Below are 26,199 nucleotides of genomic sequence, written 5' to 3' on the forward strand. Positions count from 1 at the left end.
TGTACTACTAGTCAAAAGACTTGTTTTGGAAAACACTTCTTTAGCTTTGGCAATAGCCATGGCCAATTATTAATGCCATTGGTAATTTCTTTAACATGGTTGTCACTGAACAGGACTGTCTTGAATTGTTGAACAATCTCATTCGTAACAATGCGTCTAATCAGGTTTGTAGGCCTTTTGTTATTATTTTTGTTTTGACGCATACACATTCCTTCACTACTACTAACCATGGTCTGGGTGTGGTGTAGGTATTGCTAAGGGAGACTATGGCGTTGACCCTTTGATATCAATTTTGAAGCTTAGAAGAAGCAGCTACAGTTTCAACCAACAGAAGGTTAGACACTCAGATTTTTAGAACTTTGTTCACTTCTTGTAGTTTAAACTGTCATGTATGTGCGTGGACAGACATACACATGTTTGTGTTATCACTGAAACCTTACTGGTCATTTTTTGTTTTCTTTGAACCAATATGATGCCAGTAGACGATAAACCTTCTCAGTGCTTTAGAGACCATCGGTTTGCTAATAATGGGAGGTCCAGAAATTGACACTGGAAAAGATGCCAATAGGCTGACCAATAAAGCATTCGCTCAGGTTTGTTTCAAAATAAGTTATCTGCTATAATGAATACTTGAAAAACCTTATAATTTTGTAAGATTTCTCTCACTGGTATTATTGGTTGTAGAAAAAAGTTTTTGACCATCTTTTAATGCTAGGAGTAGAAAGCCAATGGGCTCCTGTTCCTGTGCAATGTGCAGTAAGATAACATTCTTTTTCTTCTTGTGTGTGTGTTTTAAAGAATACCCTTATAATGAGATATCATAAGGAACACCCTCTTGGATGCTAGGTTACTTAAATTATTTGTACGCTTTACTGGTGATGCAGATTGTGCAATCTGAGTTGTGTCACTCATTTCAAAGAATGTTAAAAGCTGGTGATTATTACATCTCCATTTCTTGTTCTATAATATTTAATGGAAAGCAAGAATGTAATTGATAGACCATTAGTAAATACAAAGTCCCTTCTAAAGATGTGTTTCACCAAATACTTTTTTTCCTGGTTGAGGGAAAACAAACATGGACTTAGATCTAGCTTGTGCCATTCCAATAGAGTATTGCAAATGAGTCTATCCCGTTAAATGACACTCTGTAAAGCTGTGAAGTAGATGGTACATCTATGAAATACCCATCCTGTATGACAATGATTGACATTCCTAGGAATTTTGCTTTGATAAATAGGTAAAAAAATGACAGTCTTCTGTTATGGTGAACTTTTAGGCACTTATTTGCAAGAATAGCTTACTGTGGGTGATGTATCTACTCTAAAATAGCGATTCCATAGTTAAGAGCATGAATCGAGTTGGAATTGCATTTCCATCAAGATAGAATTGAGGTTCCAATTGTGATAGGCCCATTCTCAAGCATATGAATCCCAAAGGTACAAGTGAAAATCAATGCAAAATAAATAAATAAATAATACCAAAGCAAAGCCACCAGGGCAACTGAGATGAGACCGTTCTCAAATACCTACCTGGTGCTAGTTTCCTATGTCAGTGCTCTTTAGAGTAAGTTGTATAACTAGGAACTTCCCATTTCTTTTAAAGAAAATAAATAAATAAATAAATGAAAGGTTAGAATACTAGCTAAGTATATCAATAAATATATACCCTCATGCACGTAGTTGGGCTCAGAACTATTTATTTATTTATTTTGACTAAAAAATGCTATTTCCTGCTTATTAAAATGGGTTATTTAAGGCATATAAGTCTAGCAATAACTAATAAAGTAATTAAGTGTTAGCAATAACTAATAAAGTAATTAAGTGTTTTACAAAATTTCATGCATTTTTTCTCAGAATAGAGATCTATTAATGAGCTTTATGTTAAAATTATTGCATGAAATAAAACGCATGATCATTAACAACCATTTACTTATATACCAACAAAAAGAAACTTCCTAGTGCGTCACCAACTTTAAAAAGATGCAGAGTTTGTATAAAGAATTTCCAGGACTTCTAACATGCACAAAAGCTTTTTATTTATATCAGGCACTTAGATGCATTGGTGATCTGATTGCCAGTCATACTAAGAATCTTGATGCCCTGGCAAGCAAAGTTCTTTGAGAGGAGCCACAAGTAGAGCTTGCACTGAATTCTATCCTTGGAATCATCTTGAGGACTTCCAACATGCAAGAGTTTGTAGTAGCAGACTATGTTTTTAAGTGCTTTTGTGAGGTTTCTGTGGGGCATATTCATTTTTTCTTTTTTTGTTTTAACTTCATGAACTTCCCTACTGGATTGATATATACAATTGCATCTGATCATATATGTTCTTTCATTATTTCCTATTTTTCCTTTTTTCAATTTTTTTAATTATATTTAAGTGGTTGATTTATCGTATTTGTGGCAGAGCAATGCTAGCATCTACATTAATCCCTCAACCACAGCCAACGACTCTTGCTCTGCCTGAGGAGGATGTGAACATGTCATTTGGAAGGTCTGTTTGTCCTCCTCTTTGTAGTCAGTACCTTCTTTAATTATTATTATTTTTTTTTTGAAGTGTAAGGGAATATTGTGTTTCTTGGTTGGAAGATGTGTGCATTTATTCAATTCTTTTTTTTAATTATTTTTTTTTGTTTTTATAACTTTAGTTTGGACTTCCTACTTCTGATGATTAATTCTTTGAAGAATTTGTTTGTGGCAGCATGCTATTACATGGTCTTACTTTGAGTCAAAATGATGGTGACCTTGAGGTAGCATGTACTTTTCATATCTTACATTTCTAGATTAGAGACATGAACATAATCACATAAGATACATCTTTTCATTTCTTTTCTTTTCTTTTTTTCTTCTTCAAGATGAGGATACCATTCTGCATAACTAGATAGTGTTCTGCATTGTGTCTTCTGACATTCTGTGCTTAAGTTTTTTTATGAGTTGGGTACGAGTCAGTTTGGAGTATTTAATCCTCATCAAGTATTCCTGTGCATTTGGAGCGATATAAGTAGGAAATTATTGTTGAACCCTCAATTCTCAAGATGTGCTTCCCTTTCTGCAGGGCACCTTTCCCTTTTAGGGGGGTAGGAGGAATTGGCCTCTTTTCTTGTTGATATTGTTTGCTTTGGTTTTAGTCTTCGATCTTGTTGTATGTCCCAGGTGTCCAAGGACTTTTCCTGTTCATCTTTTCTCAATGAATTATTTTTTCATAATAAACTCTCTTTGAAGCCTTTTGTTTTAACTATGATAAGTATCTTGCAAAATTCTCTCTAAATGTTGTCATCCTTAGCAGTGGCTATGATAAGTATCTTGCAAAATTCTCTCTAAATGTTGTCATCCTTAGCAGTGGCAGAGCCACAAAAATAATTCAGAAGGGACACTTGGTAATTAAAATTGTATAATTTTTTTCTCATAATCAATAACAATAGATTATAATTTTTAAATTAGTATTAAGAACAAAATCTTAAATATTTAATATAAAAGCTTTAAAATTTTTGTTTTTACAATTGACCTTGTGAAAAATCAAAATTGGAAATATATGGTGTCACTTATAACTAGTGTATTATAAGAAATGCAAAAGAGTCTTGTATGTCTAATGATAGATTATATAATAATATAGAAATAATAATGATACTACATCATCATCGATATATGGTATCACTAACCAATAGTAAAATAATGCATAGACGGTCAATCTTGTTAAATATAATTAACAGTTCAATAATTTCTCATTTTCGTAGTGGGGTTAAATATGTTTACATGTAAGTGACGATTTGATATCACCGTTGCACTGAATTTCTTTTTTATAAATTTTTATTACATAATAATGTGCCTTGTTGTAGTTTCTTCATTTTCAATCAAAACAATCATCATTATTTTCATAAAAAATGACACGGCAGATTTCATGCATGGGCACTGTCACGGCATGAAATCTCCCGTGTCAACCATCATAAATAAAATAATTAATACGTATTAAAATAAAAATATTTATAAAAAAATTAAAAAAATTGTCGTGTCCCCTGCCGTGTCCGTATCTCCATTCTTTAAAAATTGCCGTATCCCGTATCCGTGTCCGTGTCCGTATGCGTGTCCGTGCTTCATAGGAAATCATTCTAAATGTTATTTCTACATAATTTTTTTTTATTTGTTAATTATTTTCCTTATATGCAAAAAAAAATGAAAAAAGAAATGCAAAAAATGAGGGGGGGGGCACGTGCCCCCCCGGGACCCTTCATACCTCCGCCACTGATCCTTAGGCCTTTTTTTTCCCTTCTTTTACTCAAGTTTTTGGGTCATGACACCATATGCCTTTTGGCTCGTAAGTATTTGTCTTGACCGTACAGAACAAGGTTTTTTTTTTTTTTTTCCTGGTGCTTTGTCTGTGAGATTTATCCAAAGAGCGTTCTGAAGTGCAGACTTTTTCCAGAGCTGCTAGTGTTCTTTCTCATGTGCTAAAGTACAATATGCAGTGCAAGGAGAGGGTATGCAATCTCACCTTGTTTTTTCTTCTAGTATTATTAGGGTCAAAAAATGTATGGAGAACAACTGCTTCAGAATATTAGTTATCTTTACATTTTAGGGTCAGATAATATTCCCCTATCTTAATGTAAAATTTACTGCAGGTTTTACGAATTGAATTGGAAGAACCTATACCATCTTTAGGAGCCCCAGAGCCATTATTGCACCGCGTAGTGAAATACTTGGCTCTTGCTTCTTGCATGAAAAGTAAAGAAGGAAAACCGAATACATCAGGGAATGCATATGTACAAGCAATTATTTTGAAACTGCTAGACATTTGGCATTCAGATTGCCCGAGTGTGGTGCAGTGCTTCTTAGATTCACGTCCTCATCTTACATATTTGCTAGAGTTGGTATCAAATTCAACAGTGTGTATAAGGGGGTTAGCAGTGGTTATACTAGGAGGATGTGTTATTTATAATAAATCCAGTGACAGTGGAAAGGATGCATTTACCATAGTTGATGCCATAAGTCGGGAAGTGGGGCGCACGTCATACTTTTTGAAGTTTGAGGAGATGCAAAAAAGCATAATTTTTTCTTCTGCAAAACCGGCTGAACCCCGGAAACCATTGACAAGATCCACTGCTGCTAGTATGGCTGAGATTGATGATGTCGAAGAGAATGAGGCGAGTGATTTGAAGAATGAGGATCATCTGATGCTTGCTTTGATGTTTGATGCTCAGTTTATTGACTTCATCAGGAATTTGGAGGCAGATATTAGAGAGAGCATTGTAGATGTCTATAGTCATCCAAAGAGCAAGGTGGCGGTAATGTCAGTAGAATTGCAACAGAAGGGTTAGGAAAGTGATGGAGACTATGTTAAACGGGTGAAATCATTTGTAGAGAAGCAGTGCTCTGAGATAACGGTATGGTTGCATGAAATTATTTGCATATATTTTATTTTTTTTTACTTATATTTTGGCTTGGTAGGGGTGATTTATCCCAGCCTAAGCATAGATCTAGTGAGGGCTCAGAAAGAGTCCAGTTGGAGACACTCCATAGTAGGAATGGCAACGGGGCGGGGCGGGGCGGGGCGGGGCCGGGGATCACACTCCCCGTCCCCGATCCCCGATGGTGAAAATCTCCCCGTCCTCGGCCTCGATCCCCGACGGGGACCCTATCACCGTCCCCGCCCCTGCCCCCTAACGGAGATCGGGTTTCCCCGACCCCGCAAATTCCCCGGCCAAAAAAAAAAAGTCAATTTCATCTCCTCATCATCAACATCAACAAAAAAATTCAAGAGTTCAGAAAATTTTAAATAAAAAATTATATGTACATATATTACGTTTAAAATCAGAACAAAATTTAGAACTAAAAAATTTCATCCCAACTGTTGCTCATCATCATCATCATAGATCTGTAGAACATTTAAAATCAGAACAAAAAAATTATATTTCAACATTAAAAAATTTGTTTCATCAACAATCTTCCTCAACATCAACAACAACCAGTGTGTATATATATATATATATATATGTATATATATTACGTTGATTGGAGAGGAGAGCCATTGGAGAGGAGAGGAGAGCCGAGCAACTCAGATCTGACGGTGGTGCGATCATCGCGGAGAGCCAAGCCATAACGGTGGTGCGATCATCGCGGTGCTTAGATCTGGGGTAGAGTTGCTACTCAGATCTAGGGAGGCGAAACTCTTCAAACCAGCAGCGGTGAGGGAGGGAGGGAGGATCGGCGCCGTCAAACTAGGGAGGATCGGCGCGAGGGAGGGCGGGAGAGAGGGGAGGCAAAACCCTAGATAGAGAGAGAGTGAGAGAGAGAGATAGAGAGAGAGAGAGCAGAGAGAGTGGCTGCCATACTCACACGCAACACACACGCATATGTTACATATAAGCTGGGGCAAAGTAGTAAATTCACATCGGGCAATCGGGCCGGGGATCGGGGCCAGGGTCGGGCCGGGTCCGGGACTGAAACATGTATCCCCGTCCTCAACCCGATTATCACCGGGGATTTAATTTTTAATACCATCCCCAGCCCGTTGGGGGTATTTTTCGGGGAATAACCGCTCAATTCGGGGTCGGGGGATCGGGTCCCTGTCGGGCCGGGTTCCGATTGCCATCTCTACGCCATAGAGATCTTCAAGAGGCATCACAACTGCTAGACACGCTTAAAATAGAGAAAACCAAGATTGAATCCGAGGCTTCAATGTACTGTAATTTGGCTGGTAAGATGGAATCCGATCTGAAAAGCTTGTCTGTTGCTTATAACAGTCTTGAACAGGCAAATTTCCATCTAGAAAAGGAAATTAAAGCTTTGAAGACTGGAGGGGCCACACCTATTCCAGATGTGGAGGCTGTAAAGGCAGAAGCAAGGGAAGAAGCCCAAAAGCAGAGCGAGGCAGAATTGAATGATTTGCTTGTATGCCTCAGGCAAGAGCAGAGCAAAATAGAGAAGCTGAGTGTGAGATTGTTAGAGTTGGGTGAAGATGTAGACAAATTACTTGAAGGAATTGGTGATGATATTGGGCTTCTGGAAGATGCTGAGGTTGAGGAAGACTGATAGTCCTCATGGGTTGATTGTGTTGATCTTTTGTACATCTTTAGTGAGTTGTACAGTACTTATAGTCTCCATTTGTTTTTTATGTTGACATAGTTGAATCTAAATTAGTTATTCTTTGGGATTGTCCTTTGTTGGTGGAAACATGATGTGTATTTTATTGTTGAAGCCTTCCCAAGAAGAGGTATATTGACAGTAACTTCCACTATTAATCATTTTTTCCTACTGTATTAGCATGTTAACTCCATTTCAATCTCATAAACTATAAGAGATTTTTTTTTACGTCCCATGAAATATCGAATGTAAGTTGACTTTTTGTTGTATATATTTCACTATTTTGCAACATTCACACTATATTTAGTGTTCTAGATTACATCACTCCCATAAATATATATACGACATGACAATCCGTTTTTTAGATGCTTTTGCCTTTGCTTTTGCTTTTGCTTTTTACATGAATAAAATTTTCATTTCGATGATTAAAACCCCCTCTTACTATAAATTGGATCTCACCACTTTCAATCTTAATCGTGCAATTAGTATATACTATATGCATTTACACTTATTTAAGCTTATTTAAGTGGATCTCATTTTTTCATAACACACACTTTAACCTCAATGTTAGAGTGCCCCTACATTTTCTCCAGAACAAATCCTTTACACAAAAATTGGACTCCAATTTTAGTGTCAGTGTCATCAAATTCTATGGTGTATGCTGACTGTGTCAATGAGTTAACAGGAGAGAGCAGAGAAACCAGGGGAAGAATAGATTGTGGTTGGGAGGGAGCGAGCATTTTATATATATATATATATATATATATTTTCTCACATTTATACACATTGGATATCACACTTACTTAACACACTTCAACATTTCTATTAAAGTAGCTCATTCACTAAATTAATAAACACTTAATACACAAAATTAAGTCATGTTTTTACTTTTTTTTGTCATTAATACACAAATTTAAGGTTTTTTTTTAAGAATGCTCTTTCAAGGGCAACTATACAAATTTGGATAGCAGATTAGAGGAGAACTAGGTGGTGAGGATGAGTATTGATTATGTGTGAAATAGAAATGGCCCATTTCTAAATATGCAACCAACTCATGGAAGTTTGGGCCATTAATTTTTATTTTTATTACTATTTTTTTTTATGGTACTTTTCTAGGCCGGGTGATAAAGTTTTTTTAGATTTCACCGACAACCCAAGTTTCAACACCCACATAATAAAAATAAAAATAAAAATAAAAATTACAAGAGGGAGAACTAGCATATGTTATTTTAATAATGTTGATCAAATAAAACTAATGCAGCTGGAGTGTACATATAAAAATAATTAAAGATAAAATATATATTTAAATGTAAAATGTGTGAAAATATCATTTTTTTCACTAATTATGTTGAAAAATAAAAAAGAATAAGTGATTGACAACAATATAATCAACATTTTGACTCTTTCCTTGTAAAGATATTATTCTAACTTTCATTATCTTTGAAATTTTGTGAAAGGCTCGTTTGGTACCTAATAAATTTACTTTTTTACTCTATTTGGGTGTGTACAAAGTCCCAAAAAATTAGTTTTTTTATTTTTAAATTTTCTAGACCAAACACATCTAGTTTTTAAACTTTTTTTTTTCAATTGAATTAATATAATTTGTACCAACTTTTAAATACATATAGTCCAGTATAAAAGACATATAATCTTTCTTTTACTTGGTAAAAAATAAAATTAAGAAAACCAAACTAATGACCAGTGATAGCTATCTTAATCATTATGCATATAAGAGGAATCTATGTCAAATGAAAACGTACAATAGTAATACTATAACAAAACAAGCATGTATAGGTCACAAAGTAAACCCCATTTGAAAATGCCTCCTTTGGCAACAACTAATAAACTAAAAACTTATATGTCCCACCTACTAAACGAGGATTAACTGCAATAATACATCTTCAATATTTTGAATGGGTAAAATATACTTTTCAGCCTTAAATTTTCACCTAAATTTCGTTTTGATTTCTCACATTTTAATTGCAATAATTAAGTCTTTAAGTTTCAATGTAGTCAGTCCTTTTCCATCACCTCACAATTAAAATTTTGGGTGAAAGTTAAAAATTGAAGGGCTAACCTGGAATTTGAAAAAAAGTTGAAAGTAAAATATGTAATTTTTTCATTAATTTTTTTCCCTTTAATTGCTTGAAAGCATGCCTGCATAGCCATTATGTGAGTACTTTTTGTCTATTTTTTTAATGGATTGTAATAAGAGGATTGCATTGAAATAGAGGTTGAAATTTAAGGGCTTAATCGCTAAACTTAGAAGATGGGAGATCAAAATAAAAATTTAAATAAAAGTTAGATGATAAATTAAATAAATAGGAGAAGAAGATCAAAAGTCTACTTAAACAATTATTTGTTGGAGATAGAACCTAGGGAGGAGCAAGAACCATGAGGCTAGAAATAGGGCTGAGCAAGAAATTCGTAAAATCCGTAATTCGATCCAGTTCAGTTCAATTCGATAGGCTTGGATTCGTTTTTTGAATCCGTGGTTCGGTTCCGGATTGAAGAATTAAAAATCCGTAGTCCACGGATTGGTTCCGGATTGAATCTCACGGTTCCGGATTGGAACCGATCCGGACCGTATACAAATAGTCTATATTTTTATTATACATCCTCCCCCATAGTATCTTTTCTTATTCTATATAAAATTTAAACTCAAACCTAAACCTCGTATAATATCTTCTTTTATTACTTTTGTTTTTTAGTTTTTAGTTTTAATTTGTAGTGGTCTAAATACTTATGGTGAAACCAGTTTTTTTATGATTGTTTAAATTCTAGAACATTATGTCGCTATTATAGAAAAATATGTTGCTATTGTAGAACTAATGTAGCGCTATGTTTATATTTTTATAAAATTAAAGTGTTATATATATATATATATATTTTTGTTATTTAATTATGTGAATCCGTGGTCCTAAACCGATCCAATCCGTGTTGAAATGGATTGGTTCAGATTGGTTCCAAGATTTAAACGGATCGGATTGGTTCTGATTTTTCAGGAACCGTAGATAACGGATTGGTCCTGGTTTTATCCTAATCCGTTCCAATCCGGACCATGCTCACCCCTAGCTAGAAAGGGGAAGGGCTCAACTGGAACACCACTTCTCCTAAAGGTTCTCTTCCAATAACATATCAAAAATATAGATCCACCATTAACTCACTCAAATAATGTCAAAATCCTTTATGTATCAAGCAAATGTTCGTGTTTGAATTATAAATTTAGATAGAGATTTGAAAAAGAAAAAAAAAAGTAAAAATGTAGTTATATACCATTCATATTTCACATACATTTTCTCATTCTCCTTTTTAAATTCTTAGTAAAATTCATTATCTAAACACAACCTAAAAATATCCATTTTTCATTTTTCAGATAAATATATATTTTCAATTTAATTAACTATTTTTATCTCATAAATTTATACCAAACACTGTCACCTTCTCTAATGTTTGAAATACACTCTCCATTATCAAATCAAAGAAAATTAATTATTGATTATGTAGTAAGGAGAGAGTTTGGTTCATAGACACAAGGGAGAATGGACTAAAGATCCTCACTCCTTTAAATACATAAAAATTAAGGTCGAACCAGCAATGCCAACTAATACATTTGTTGTTAAAAAGAGTATTGATCTAAAGCCACAAACCTACCCCTCACCATATAATGGAAAATTATTAAATATATTTGGAGTACAATGCAATATTATTTGCATTTCGACCAATGACAAATTGTAATACACATTGAGTTAAATTTTATCTCCTAACTATTGAATCAAAGTAAGTGAGCATATCTTACTTGTAAAATTTTTTGTTACGTGATTGATTTGAAATACTACATAAATAATGTCACATGATATTTTAAAATTATTGAATAATATAGGAGAGATTGATGGTATGACAAATGGATATTTGGAATAAGATGACAAAAGATCTAATGAAAAAAAAAAGAAGTGATAAATTACACTTTTCATCCTCTAAATTTTATCTGAGTTAAATCCTTCGACTTCAATTTAAGTTTAAAACTTAACTATCTAAATCTAAGTTTCAATATAATTTTTTCATCATCTCACTGTTTAAAACTTTACTAAATTATAAGTGGTGAAGTGTGATTTGATTGAAAAAAAAAATGATCAATTGTAGATAGGAGATCCAAGTCTCTTGATCAAAATCTTTTTCTTTTCTTTTCTTTTCTTTTTTTTTTTTTCTTGTAATTTTAATTTTAATTGGTCAAAATGGCTTGGTGATGAGTAAACCACTACCATGGAGAAAGATGCTAAGATTATGAACAAAACAATGCATCATAATTTCAAATCTAACATCACGGTCAAATTTTAGATAGGAGATATCTTGATCAAAATCTTTTTCTTTTTTCTTTTTTTTCTTCTTGTAATTTTAATTTTAATTGGTTAAAATGAGAAGATGCCAAGATTATGAACAAAACAATTCATCATAATTTCAAATCTAACATCATGGTCAACTACCCTTGTCAATTTGATTCCACGGTCAACAGTACCACCTTGTCTATCAACTTGTCAAGTCAAGTGCTCTTCCTTCCTAAGGCCCCGTTTGTTTTCAGAGATAGAATGAAGGGGATTGATAGTGAAGGGATTGATAGTGAGTGGATTAGTAGTGAGGAATTATTAAATTATTTTTATATAAATTAATAAAACAAATAAAAAAATATAAAAAATTAAAAATTATATTTTAAAAAAAAATTCCCATATATAAAAAATAAAAAAAATAAAAAAAATTTTAATCTCCTCACTATTTTTCCAATACCATCTCTACCTCCTCCTTACCAATCCCCTCTCCAAGGATATTAGTAATACCAAGTGACTAATAGTCTCAAGCCTTCTCCCAAAACAAATAAGGCTATTACTAATACCTTGGTATTAACAATCTCAATACCCTCTCTTTCACTCAAAACAAACGGGGCCTAAGAGCATTCCCACCCCAATCACTCCTTTACTTTAAAAACTCTGTTATATCACCCCCATCAACTTCTTCATAAATAAATATTTGTTGCAGTGACTCTTAATTTGTAAAAAAATGAAAAATTATTATAACTCCCTTATTTATATATATATATATATATATGCTTTGCTTTAAAAATTGCAGTACACATTATGATTTTTATTTTTTTTAAATTTATACAAATTTATGATTAAAAATTATATTTTAATAGAATAGAGAAAATAATAGAAAATTTGTTAATAGAATACAGAATTTGTTGAGGAAAATAAATAAAAAAAAGTGATTCTTAAAATGGAGAATAAATTTTTTAATAATATTTTAGAGTAAAATATAAATAAGCTGGTAAAAATGCTGTAACAAATAAATTAAAGTTTAGATTCTTTCTTTTTATCCATATTTTATGCCTTAATTTTTGCTCATAGATAGAACCCCTAATTTCTAATGTCTCTCAACATTTTAGCACTGCATATGCCTCTCCTCAAACCCTGGATTTTCAAAAAATAAAAATAATAATAATATATATTCAGAAAACTACACTGCAATGAAGATTAAATATTTTAAATTACAACTTTGTTTACATTGACATAACATTTTTCTTCAATGATTGATTGTCAGTCAACTCTAAAAAAGAAAAAGAAAAAAAAAAAAAAAAAAACTTGGAATACATTTTTGAAAAAATTAAAGAAATAAAGCTCAGAATCAAAACACTATAGTTCACTGATCTCACCTTCCCTACACACACCCACATCCACCACCATGCTTCTTCTGCTCGAGCTCATGATCCTGCAACAGTTTCTCTGCGGAGACTGCAAGTATAAAACAATCAAAGTGTGAATAATTAAATCGACATTACACATTACATATATATAAACTAAACATTACAACTCATGTTACTCCTCATTCCCCAGAAAATCAACTTGCAAGTTGCAAGCTGGTGGCAAATATGTTGAGTAAAATCTCTCTCATAAAAGGTCAAGGATTCAAAAATGGGCTTTGAATTGATGAGTGATTTCACCGTTGTGCAAACAACAAAATCACTAGTCATAACGGTTGTAGTAATCAAAATTATGAAATTTATTCCTTGCAGAACTTTGAAAAAACTTACTGATAAGGATGGCCTTAAACACAATATAAACAATGATAGAGATATGGCTTACCCTATCCCATAGATGAGGGTCAGGTTTTTTATAAACCTCCACTCTGTCAAGGTCAGCGGGATTCCGCATCTTCCATCTGCACGCAGGATGAGGAATGTGATGCCGAACATACTCGCTCACCGTTTGATTCATCCAAGAATCTAATCTTGCCCTCGACAAGTAGAACACAAAGGGCTTCTGACAAGGATTCCGGCTGACCGGCCTCGTGTTGAATGCATAGGCCGTGTAATCAGCTCTCCTATACCAATTCAGGAACGTCCTCGAGGGCATTTCTATTTCCCGGGGCGATAAAACACCCCGGAAAACTTGAACCGCGAAGCCCCATGATACAGAGACGGTCCATTTCTGGACTCTATCGTAGCAAATTGATTGTTGTATGAGTCCTGCTGAGTCGAGCTTCATAGGGATTTTAAGTCGCTCCAAGGCTTCTACCTGTGTGACGTTAGGGAAAATGGGTTCAACCACGTCAAGGTGGTGCAACGACACGAATGGTGTCACTGGGTGGGCGGCGAGGAGCCCAAATAGGTTCCCATACACATCATACTGCATTTCAATCCACCAACAATTTACTGAGAATTAAAATGAACAAACAAAAACAACTGAACAAAGAAGTGATCAAAGAAAGACATTCCTATAGTTCCAAAAAAAAAAAAAAAGACATTCCTACACAAAATGTTATGCTTTATCAATATCATTACCATCCAATTAACATGTACTATTCTATTCTAGTACTAGCAATTCAATGTAAAAATATAAATACCCTTTAAACACAAATAAGCTACAGTTCTTAAAACAATGCAATGTCTATAGAGTTATATTGTTTGGGGGGTTGGGATATATTTGTCTCTATTAATTACAATTTGGGTAAATTAATCCTTGTAATTTGTCCCTTGTGTGAGTTTAGTCCATGTAATTTTAATTGTAACTAATGCTTTTTTAATTTTTCACAATGTGTGAATTAAGCAAATTGATAACATTTGTCAAAATATAAGACAGAAATTAATAATTAAATGATTCAATACAAAAAGAGTGAACTATTTTAAATTGGATGTTAACTTATCAATCACTTTGAGGAGAGTTACGTTGTATTTGGTTAAAGGATTTAAGAATGAATTTGAAAAGAGAAAGAAAAAATGTTGTGAAATTATGTAAAATATAAGTGTATTTTATTCACATTTCACCGTCCTTTTCCCTATCCTTTTTCAAATTACTCCCCAAATCCTTCAATCAAACCCAGCCTTAATGGACTATTTACCCATTAATTTATATCTAATTTCTAGACGGGCATTATAAATTTGACTAAATTGAGACATTGTCAAAAATACAAAACTGAAATCGCTGTAATTAAGAATCGATATAAGACAAACTAGGAAAGAGCAACGCTAAGAATTTCAAAAAAATTATTAAAATTTTTATCCAATACTCACATGGATGTGATACTCACACCATATGGAATCAATATTGTGCAAAAATTTTGGAGTCTCGCATTTTTTGGTGGCTTATTGCTTTGTCGATGGAAAAAAAAAAAAAAAAAAACAACAACAACAACAACAAAACATAAAATAAATAAAAAAGAGTTATGACTGAGAGAGACCCGCCGAGTTTATTGAAACACAAAGAAAAAAATTAGAAACTTTAAATTAAGAGTTCTAATAATTCTAATTGGTATGTGAATCTCATGTGTTGTGATTTTTTAGTCTTAATTTTTATTTTTATTTTTTTTTGATTTTTTATATTACTAATGCTCTTAGAGACATGTATCATTTTTGGCTTAGAGGGATGTCAAACAACAATAACAAACAAACACAAATGGGCCCCACAAAGTCCTTGTTCAATTAGTCAACACCAAACCGACCCAAGCGGTATCCAACTAGTACCTTACTACTAGTCATCACCGACGAGCTCAATTAAGGGGTGTTTTAGAAAGTTGATAGAAAGTTAACTTTTAATTTTTTATCAAGTTTTTTAATTTTTTGAAAAGTGATTTGAAAAGTTGATAAAAAGTTGACTTTTTGTTTTTTAATTTAATATTTATTTATAGTATCAAATCAAATTAAAATGACCAAAATACCCTTATCTAACATAAGAATTTTATTTTTTTTATTTTTTTTTCATAAGTCCTAATTTGTAATTTTACACCTGCGTTTTTAGCACTTGCCAAACTAATTTTCTGACGTTTTTGGCACTTGCGTTTTTGGATATTTTGTCCAAAAAGTGACTTTTTGCTATATTTCCAAAATGGCACTATGTCTACTTGTTTTATCCAATTTTACTCTGGATGGTTTTAAAAAGTGATTTTTTCAAACAAATTTTTTTTTAAAAAATTTAACATAAATTATACTCATCTCTCTCTCAAAAAAAATTAAAAAATAATAAATTTACAATTTTAAAATAATTACACGGATCTCACTTTTAATAAGATTAACCCATTTGAGGTGTTGGCTTTTTTGTCTAGGTTAAAAAGCCAAAAAAAAAAAAATCACATCTTTCTTAATTTTTTTATACATATTTTTATAAAAAAATCAAAATATTAATTAAAACAATCACTTCCCAAACACTCTCTAAATGAACTAAAAAATAAATACAGATGATGTAAAAATACAAAAAATAAATATGAAATAATATACATTTACATGTATAAGAAATAACAATATCATTTCTCTATTTATATCACTAATGAAAGAAAATCTAATATAATTATGTCAAAATTATAAAAAAAAAAATATTATTGTTTTTTAAAACTTCAGAAAAAAATTAGTGTAATTTACTTTAAAAATAATGTGAGATCAAAAAGCATTTTGAGTTCCACTATATTAAAAATAAATTTAGACAATAATTTTATTTAATATATAATTTTTTATGATTTTACTGTGCACCTCGCATTGGCAACAAACAAGCCTAAAAACTTTAATAAATTATATTCAAATATCATATAATTTTGGCAGTTAAATTTTTAAATTTTAACAATTAAATCTTTTAACTATTATTTTTTATTCGACGTGGCTCAATTAATAATTGTCTTCTAGTTCTCTATTGCAACAGCATCACGTGACAACAAAAGTTTCAATAATGTAAAGATGAAAGTAGCTTTTAATCAAAGGGAAATTCTTTATCAAATTTTGTTTATCATTTTATTTGATGCATATCACGTGACAAATACACATATAAATATTATTATAATAAAATAAAATAAAAAATCCTAAAAATATGATAAAATTTTTCTCACTCCTCATTTAAACCCTAACCCTTCCCACTTCCCACTTGGGCTAATATTTCAATGTTTTTTTTTTTCTTCTTGGCCCTTGGATTAACAACCTGCGACATTTTTAATTGGAGAAGTGGGTAACAGCTGTCCATCTATTCACATTAATTAAAATTCAATACTTTAAGAATTATATAAATTTCAAAAGCCAAAGAAAAATAATGAAATATTGGATAATTTATGATTTACCATTTTATGTTGAGTTATTTTCTACTTTTGATTTTTTAAGTAAGTTTGTTTTTTTTTCTATATTTTTACCTTTTGTTTCAAATTTTAACTAATTTATTCATATTATAAAGCAAAGTGAAAACTGTAATTTACCTAAAATATTTTAAGAAAGTGAAAGTGTAATTTTTCCTAAAAATCATGAGGAAAAAAACAAAAAAACAAAAAAAGTAGTGTGCAGATACACCCAAACAAAACACAGAAAAACCACCGAAAAAGAAGAAAAAACACGAAAAAGAAAGGCGAACCTGGTGGAAACCGAGTTGTTTAGTGAGTGGAACACCGAGTTCAGCCATACAGGCTTGAATCCGATCATCGGAACCGAACAAGGCAGGATACCTCTGAACACAGCGATCTTGCATTTTCTCCAAAGCTTTCACCAATGGATAACTTATGGCAAACCCACCTCCTCCATAAGCCATTCCGTAGGAGAAATTTATGTTCTGCAAATGACTCTCCGACGAGCTTCCGATGTAATAGTACTGGGTATGATCGTACTTGGACAAAACTCTCACTAAATTGTCGGTGACGAAGACCGTGTCATCGTCCCCCATCACGAACCACCGTATATCTTCGGTACCGAGTCGGAACGTTTCCGAGACGATTCGGGAGATCCGAATCGCCGATCGGTGACCCTCTTTGTTGGTGTACTTGAACATGGTAGTGTCCCCGGAGATTCGAACCTCCGGAAGGGGTTCTTCGGGTTTGGTCTGAACCGGGTTGTCTAGCCACACTATGCCTTTCATTTCGTTCGGTTTCCACCAGACCTTGATGTAGTTTTTTCTCTGGTCCCAGAGCTTTGCCGAGGCTGCAATGCCGAACATGATGTGTTTGAGCTCTGTTTTGTTGTGGTTTTTTGGTGGGTCTGAACTGGGTTTTTCGATGGGTGGAGATTGGAGAGAAACGAGGCGGTTGTGGGTGGTGGTGAAAAGGGGGTCGTCGTCGCAACTGCGTGAATTAGAAGAGACGAGTTTCAGAGTGTAGATGATGTAAGTGACGGAGACGAAGAGGATGAGCCAGGTCATGAACTTGGGCATCGTTCGATTTGATAAACCCATAACAGTAATGGGTGTCATTGATGATGGGTTTCTCATCTGATCCCAAACCACCTTCTCAGAATCTCTCTGGGTTACTTTCATGGTGTGAAGAAGAAGAATAACAACAACAACTACAAACAACGAATCGAGCTATGGGTTTTGGGAGAGTTCACCAGATCTGCGTAATGGGGGGTTTCCCTTTGAATTATCTGTCACAAAAATTGGGGAGAGAGAGATTTTAGAGAGAGTTTGAGCATCAGAAACAGTGACAGGCATGCATTGCTAATTTGCTGCCAGGTTGCACACTCTCCCTTTGAATACTGAACAGAGCAGAGAGAGAGAGAGAGAGATTCACGACAGGACAGAGAAGAGAGAGAGAGATTGTTCATATCATACGTATATTTTTTTGGTTGTAATCGTATATGTATACACACACATCTCTGCAAACATGTTATCATTCAACAGGAGACTGTAAAATTTCAACCGTTACATTCTAAAAATAAATAGTTTTAAGGGTACTTGCGCGTGTAGATCATAATAAGCTTCCGTTTGGGAAGTGGGTTGGTTTTTTGGCTTTTTGGTTTTTTTGGCTATTTTAGCTTTTTTGACTTTTTTGAGTTTTTTTGTGAGAGAAGAATATAATGATTATGGGTTGGATGTGATGTTTTGTTTGTTATGGCTAAAATAGCATATTTTGTTTTTTGTAGCTAAAATAGCCAAAAAAGCCTCCAACCCACCTTCCCAAACGGTGCCTAAGTGAAATTATTATCTAATAAGTTTTATGAGAAAAATTTATCATGAAAAATATCACTAATTATAAGTTTTAAAGATAATTTATAAAAATCATAATAAAAAAAAGTCACTAATTATTAATTTTTAATGACATATATAAAAAATTTGTCACAAAAAAATTATTTTTAACGATAATATTATCGAGACTTATTTTCAATAAGAGTTGTTGATAATTAAGTCCAATTATTAGGACTTATTGGTAGTTTATCCTGATTTTTTTAATTGAAAATTATATTTAATATTTATTTTATAAAATAAAATACAATTAATTAATATGTTTATACCTGATTAATTTTATATGTATATATATATTATTTTATTTAAGACTTATAACATGAACTGTTCTTGAAGGGCACCAAAATGGAGTCTAGAAGAAAACTACATGGTAAAACTGAAGACCCTCTCCCCAGCTCTTATTTAAATGTTTAAGTAATTTTTTTTTTTAAGAGTTTGACAATTGCTTTATAGCATTTTTTTTAAGAAATTTTTAAATGTACCTTTTAAATTTTAGAGAGAATTTCAAAGAATATAAGGTAGATAAAATAATTTTAAAATGATAACAGCACAAATAATTGATGCATTATTTTGAAGTGGTATTTCTATTCTCTACTTTTTTATTTCTTCAGCAATAAGTACGTGTACAGTATGTATTAGCCCAAAACAGTAAGATAGAAAATCATTATCAAGGTAGTTTAGCTGGGCTCTACTTATATTTATATATATATATATATATATATATATGGAATTACTGAGCCTATGTTTGGGAAGTTGGGATTGAGAATTTTTTTGGTTAAAATAATTACAAAAAATAAAATAGAGTTTTTAATTTAATAAGACAAAATATCACATCTAATTCATAATTATTACATTCTTTCTCTTAGTGGTGTTCTGGGAAGTTGACAAAAAGCAGATTTTTTTGTCTTTTTTAGTCTATTTTATCTTTTTGTCGATAAAAAATGTGATGTGACCCAAAATAGGTAAAAAAACTAAAAACTAGTTTTTTTTTTTCATTCCCAAAACACCCCTTACAAAAAAGTCAAAAGTTCTCCCTAAACTAAGCTTTTTAATTTCAGACTAAAATAACCAAAAAATCAAAAAAGCTAAAAAGTCAACTCACTTCCCAAACAAAGCCTGAATTGGATAGAAAAAAATTTGGTAAGTTACAAATGCACCTCATGAGGTTTAATTAAAATACGAATATCCACTTGTGATTTTGAAAATTACATTTCAACCCCTGAAGGTTCTTTTTTCATAACAAATCATCCATTTTATCAATAAATCATCAAGTCAATTAACAGTTTTTAATAATGTTAAAAATATGTTTCAATTAATAATTTATGTAATTTAATTATTATTTAGGAGAAAAATTATAAATTTTATTTTTTTAATTAATTCTATTAAATAAAAAATTCTAATAAAGGAGTATTTGTAATTCTTTAAATCGCATAAAACAATTTATATTTTAAATAAATCTCAAAATGTATATTTATATTTATCCAAAAAAAATTTACATAAAAATGGAAGTACATGTACAACTCATCGGTGGTGTTTGGGAAGATGAATTTTTTTTGTTTTGTTTGGTTTTTTTTCACTAAAAGACAAATTAGTTACAAAATTTAAAAAAATAAATTCAAACAAAATATCATATCGAACCCCATAATCATTTCATTTTTTCTCTCACAAACATCACATCCAACCACAAAAAAACCCAACTATCTTTTCAAATACAAAGGCGCTGTTTGGGAAGCCTCTTGAGAGACTATTGTAGCATATTTTCAGAAAATAGCCCAAAAGTAGCACTGTTGCCAACTTTTTCAAAAAAAAAAATATATATATATATATATAGTCTGCTGCCCGGACAGTGTAGGCTGTGTGCCTACACTGTCACAGCCGACAGTGTGACAGCAAGGGCAAATTACCATTTTGCCCCTTTATATCAATTTTAAAAAATAAAAAGTTAAGGATAAATCTGTCATTTTAAATTTAAATATCATTTCAACACACTTTTCAATACAATAACTCAACTAAAAAATCATCTCATCTTCCCAAACACAAAAACTAAAATAGCCACTAAAATAGCCAAAAAACCAAATAGCCTACTAAAATAGCCACTTCCCAAACGAGGCCAAAAAAATTTCAAAAATGCTGTGGCTCTGACGTGGAGTCACAGTTGCTAACTCGCGCATTTCTCTCTCTTTCTCATTCTTGAGTTCAAATTTCAAAATTATTTTCATTTGTCTTCTCTCTCTATATTCAAAACCTTCTCGTCTCTCTCTCTTGTCTCTCTCTCTTCGACCTCTCACTCCCCGACGAGCGAAGCTCTATTCCAACCCCGCCGACGATCGACTCTCTCTCTGACCAAGCCTTTCTGTCTCCCCTCGATCCTCACTCCCGACGATCGACACTGTCGCTTCTCACTTCTCGTTAGTCCCGCCGGACAGTGGAGGACTCGCTGTATTCTCTCAACTCTCTCTCAGACCGCCGATCGAGTATGTATCTTCGGTCGCCGACTGAGTGTCTGTTGCGATTCCAACGTATAGGTATATAACTTACAAATTGATTTAGACTTAGGGCTTGTATGTATGTATGTGTCTGTGTGTGTTTGTGTATGTCTGTGAAACAACATCTCAGATGAAATTGATTTATACTGTTATATATAGAAATTGATTTTTAAGTTATGAAATTGATTTATACTGTATAAATGAATTGATTTCTTAATTGATTTCAGTTGAGATGAAATTGAAATTATTATATGATTTATACTGTAAATTAGTTGTTTCATTTGATTTCTAAAAATGAATTATACTGTAAATCATATGAAATCAATTGATTTATCAAATGAAATGAAATGAAATTTGAGATGTTGATATTGTTATATGGTTTATACTGTAAATCATTTCTAAGTTATGAAATTGATTTATACTGTTATATATAAATTCTTTTGTAAATCAATTGTTTCATTTGAGAATTTGGAGATGTTGTCTCATTCTTGATGAAATTGATTTGTAATTTGGAGAAGTTGATTTAGGCATTCTTTTGTCAAGTAAGGTTCTTACAACTGATTTAAATCATCTACTTGGTACCAATTTTTAATTGGTGATTAGTTAGAAGGGTTTGGCCTATTCACTCCCCTCTAGGCACAAACCTGTCTACCTCCATCTTTTCATTGTGTTTTGATTACTTAAAGAATTTTAGATTTGTACCAAAATGTTTAGCTAGTAAACAAGTTAACTTCATAGTGAAACCTCATGATGAAATTGTGTCTGCTCTACCTTTAGAGGAGGGAAGGGGTGATCTGCCTCCAAAACCTGATGAAATTGTGTCTGCTCTGTTTCTTCTAATCTAGTGGTGTTTTGTAGCATTGATGAAAGTTTTGTGGCAATGTTCTCTGAAGGCAGTCTATATCCCCTGAAATGGATTATTTAGTTTATCTAGGAAAATTTTTGTTGCTAGTTTCATGAAGACCTTTATTGTTGTAGGTTCTGTAAATTATTCAAATTTGGCTTTATATTTTCGCAGATTGCGGTGGTTTTATTAGATGATGCTTGCCTACAAATTCACAATGTAGAGGTGACAGAGAAGTGCAAATGGAAAATATGCCAACTATCACCGAACAGCTACGATTTATGGCCGAACAACTTCAATTTCAGAGCGCGAAGATGCTTAAATTGGAAAAAGACATAAATCGAAGTTGGTGTCGTATTTATAGGTTTTTCATCTTACTTGTAATTGGTGTCGTATCAGTTATGAAAATGCAATAATATATATGAATGTTAGAATGTTGCTATTTAGTTATTCATCTTGGTTGTAATTGAATGGTTATGCATGAATGCTATTTAGTTATTCAGTACCTCCATTCTGTTATTGAATCATTTGTTAATGGATGGATTGTGATTGTGATTGTGATTCACCTTGTGATCAATTCAACCATGAACAGGAATGATGGAACCAATTTCACTGACCTATTTTCTGGTGATCAATTCACCTTATGTTGCCACATAATGTTGCATGGCATTGGTGCCCCTGTTGAACTGCAGTATCAAACAAACGCGTAAGAGGAAAAAGAAATTTTTTGTTCTGAAGGTTATCAATATTCGATTATAAACCAGAGCAGTATAGTTTTGCACCAAAAATGACATAGACCCCCAGTGGGGGTGACCCCACGTGGAGGTGGGGGTGCTGGGGGTCACCCTCCACTGGGGGGTCCCTAGCACTATTGAGTTTTGCACATATCTGCTTAGAATGATAATATTTGAGACTTAATCCTACTGGAAGAAATTGCAGAGAAGTAACATAAGAAGAACAATTGAATTTCCCTTCATTCGGGAAACAAATAAACAAAAAAGATAGCAGACACTGTGTTTGATCCTTAAGATTTTTGCAGAATTATAAAGTTGATTGTAATGCATTCAATATCAGCATTCATGAGCATATTGAGATAATTAATTATTTGAGAAAATGAGATAGAAATCCCATATATAAATATATATGATCCAAGTCTTCCGTATTCACATCAATAAAACATCTCTGTGTGTTTCAAAGTGAACTTGCAGACATGAAAAAACACTATTGGGTCATGCTAACAATAGCCTACAGGCTTGTTATCAACAGCCTAATTGCTAACAACAACCAATTTCATTGACCTATTTTCTGGTGATCAATTCACAGGAAACCCATAAGAGGTCTATCTAAAGCTTCCTTGACCGGCACTTTCCATCAAATCTAGGATGGTTGAGTTTGCTGGGAACTCCCTTGCACCGACATCTACAAAACCAAAATACCAAAATCACATGTTTACTCAGAATTTTAATTCAAAATTCAACATTAACAAAAACTTTGAATCAATCACCACTATTTGAACATTAACCAGAACTTTATCAATCTCCCTTGCTTCTGCTCATCGATTAACCACAAATTTATCAATTCATCATTCTCATAATATATATATATATATATATATATATATGTATATCAATTCATCATTCTCCAGAATTTTCATTCACAACTCAAAATTAACCAAAACTTTGAATCAATCACCACTATTTGAACATTAACCAGAACTTTATCAATCTCCCTTGCTTCTGCTCATAGATTAACCAGAAATTTTTTAATTCATCATTATCAAAACATCTATCTATCTATCTATCTTCTATACTATTATAAAGTGAACACATAATATGGTGTCCTGAAGCTTGCTTTACTCTCCTCATGCCATGTGGCAGTATTTTTTATTTTTTTTAAAAAAAGTTAAACAAAGAGATGGGTAAGGGCTTGAACCCATGACCATGGGTTTAAGTATAAGGACTCATACCACTTAAGCTAAGTACACATTATAATATTAATTTCATTATTATTTTCTTTTATTCCTATTTATTTAAGTACACATTATAATATTAATTTTATTATTATTTTTTTTATTCTTATTTATTTAAATTGCACACACATCGTGTGTGCCTCAGCCGCTAGTATATATAAATGTATATCAATTCATCATTCCCAGAAATTTATCAAATCATCATTATCAAATCATTTTCAATTTATCAATTCATTCTCAGAAATTTGCCTATCTATCTATATATATATATATATATATACATATCAATCCAGCATCACTGATTAAAAAAATTACATATATAAATGTCTATATAGAGGACAGAGGGACGAAGATCACTCACCTGGTAATGCTTTACGGTGGACGACGAAGATCGGTGACAGAGAAGACGCCGGATGGTGGACGACGGAGAAGATAGCGGATGGTGGAGGAGAGGAGAGGTAGCAGACAGATCTGCAAATGCTTTCAACGCGAGAGAGGAAAGCCTCAGAGGGAGAACAAGACAGACGGAGAGGCGAGGGATGGCGGAGGAGAGTGAGATCTGGAATAGAGGGACAATACCTCTATTTTACCGATGTTTTACATTTGCGCGGGATTTCAATTTTTTTTTTCTTAACACAGTGCGTGAACACACGCACTGTATGTGCAACTATCCTTCACCGTTCTTGGTTGGGTGCCACATGTTTAGAGCTTCCTTTATGCTGTGTTTGGTTGGGGGATTTGGGGAGAGATTTGGAAAGCGAAATGGAAAAGGTGTGTGAAACTAGGTAAAATGTATGTATATTTTATTTACGTTTCACCTAAATTTTCCCTTTCCCTTTCCAAATCCCTTCTCAAATCCTCCAACCAAACACAACGTTAGAGCCTCTCAATTAGGATTTGGGATCCTCCCCTTCATTTCGGTCCTTCATTCCCTTCTTGCAGGGCCTTCGGGCCCACTTTGTGGCTCAATTTTGATAATCTGAACCGTTCATATTTTTAGATTTATTCAGCATATCATACCTGTAAAAAATCAAGTTAATCGAATATCATGAAGTATGTGTTCAAAAAACTGTTTATTAAAAAATAGTTTATAGTCCCAATTTTCTGAACGCATACTTTCTGATATCCGATTAATTTGATTTTTTATAGGTATAATATACTGAATAAATCTAAAAATATGAACGGTTCGGATTATCAAAACTGGGCCTCAAAGTGGACCCGAAGGCTCCAACAAGGAGAGAATGAATGAGGGGGCTCAAGGAGGGGATCTGGACTCCTCAATTAGAGAGCTGAATCGGGATTGAAATTTTTTTTTTTAATAATATCTTATAATAAAAAGTTTATAAAAAAATTCACTTTCCAAACACCCACGCCTTGTGATAATTTGGAGATCAAACACATTGGGGGGTTGCATCTGTCCTTGTTTGCGTTTTTTTTTTTTTTTTGTCCACTATTCAATGATTCCATTTGTTTTTTTATTTTTTAGTTAATCACACTAATCTCAAAATGTTAGCATATTTTTTACGTTGAACTATATTTTTTACCTTATTTATCTATGTATTTATACCATTTAAATTAGTTCTGATTACTTTATTCTTACTTAAAAAAATATGTTGATATCAAAACTCTAAAGTTGGTAGAATTTACTTTATATATTTATTTATTGGGATAAGCTTGTAAGAGCAGCTAAATTTATTCCAAAAAGGATCCCAAATAAACAATCAACAAAGCACAGCCCATATCATGAGGCTCTAAAAATGTTCAAGGGCTAGGTTGGAAGATGGGTCCATCATAATATAGCAACCCAATGAAGCTGGTAAAATTTCTTTATGGTAGGTGTACTTAACTAGTTGTCGGTTTTTTTAATATTAAATAGTTTATACATTTTTTTTAACTATTGATTTTTATTGGGAAAATGTACCTCCATTTTAAATGTATGGTTGCACATTTCTTAATTATCGACTTTCTCAATAATCCCTTTGATATAATAGATGATATTAAAAGAAAAGAATTTATTGTACTTTTGGCAGATACGTGACTCCACCGACTTGTCTCCAATGCTCAAGTGATGGAATCAATATAAAATAGGATTGTTCAAGTTTCAATTTTTTTTAATAGTATACGGCTTAATGTACTGATTAATTTGAAAATCAATTTCATCATCCACTAACACGAGCTCAATTATAGACCGATCCTAAGGAATTACTTGCACTTAGGTGATTTCGAATTTGAAACTATGGAGAGACCACTTTGACCACCAGAACAATCTTTTGGGTAATGTCCAAGTTTCAATGTTGAATGAAACAATGGTTCTTAGATTACAAGCCAAGGCACAAAATGTTCTTTGAAAATTACAAAA

The 26,199-nt window shown here is 32.6% G+C and overlaps 1 protein-coding gene, 1 long non-coding RNA gene and 1 pseudogene across 2 annotated transcripts; 1 reads left to right on the forward strand and 2 right to left on the reverse strand.

Moving 5' to 3' along the window:
- Window positions 1–7,025, forward strand: part of LOC114297754 (golgin candidate 6-like) — a 141,695-nt pseudogene extending 134,670 nt beyond the window's left edge.
- Window positions 7,026–12,595: 5,570 nt separating this feature from the next.
- Window positions 12,596–18,219, reverse strand: LOC114278825 (uncharacterized). The gene is made up of 3 exons (XM_028220968.2): window positions 16,946–18,219; window positions 13,211–13,753; window positions 12,596–12,859 (listed from the first exon to the last, which is right to left on the reverse strand). Exons 1-3 carry the CDS (start codon window positions 17,834–17,836, stop codon window positions 12,761–12,763), a joined length of 1,533 nt encoding a protein of 510 aa, XP_028076769.2. The 5' UTR covers window positions 17,837–18,219; the 3' UTR covers window positions 12,596–12,760.
- A 4,766-nt stretch (window positions 18,220–22,985) lies between these two features.
- Window positions 22,986–24,556, reverse strand: LOC114278308 (uncharacterized). Its single transcript, XR_014345453.1, has 2 exons — window positions 24,202–24,556; window positions 22,986–23,290 (listed from the first exon to the last, which is right to left on the reverse strand). It is a non-coding gene; the product is annotated as an uncharacterized LOC114278308 (long non-coding RNA).
- Between the last annotated feature and the right edge of the window lie 1,643 nt (window positions 24,557–26,199).

This window comes from Camellia sinensis, chromosome 11 (genome assembly GCF_055761805.1).
Source record: "Camellia sinensis isolate YWXY chromosome 11, ASM5576180v1, whole genome shotgun sequence".
Lineage (NCBI taxonomy): Eukaryota > Viridiplantae > Streptophyta > Magnoliopsida > Ericales > Theaceae > Camellia > Camellia sinensis.

What these genes read in the sequence shown, in the direction of transcription:
- LOC114278825 (XM_028220968.2), bottom strand. Translation starts at nt 17,836, where the DNA reads ATGAAAGTAACCCAGAGAGATTCTGAGAAGGTGGTTTGGGATCAGATG. An exon ending in AACAACTCGGTTTCCACCAG is followed by an intron (nt 13,754 to 16,945) that starts GTTCGCCTTTCT and finishes ATTGAAATGCAG; the next exon opens with TATGATGTGTATGGGAACCT. An exon ending in ACCCTCATCTATGGGATAGG is followed by an intron (nt 12,860 to 13,210) that starts GTAAGCCATATC and finishes TTATACTTGCAG; the next exon opens with TCTCCGCAGAGAAACTGTTG.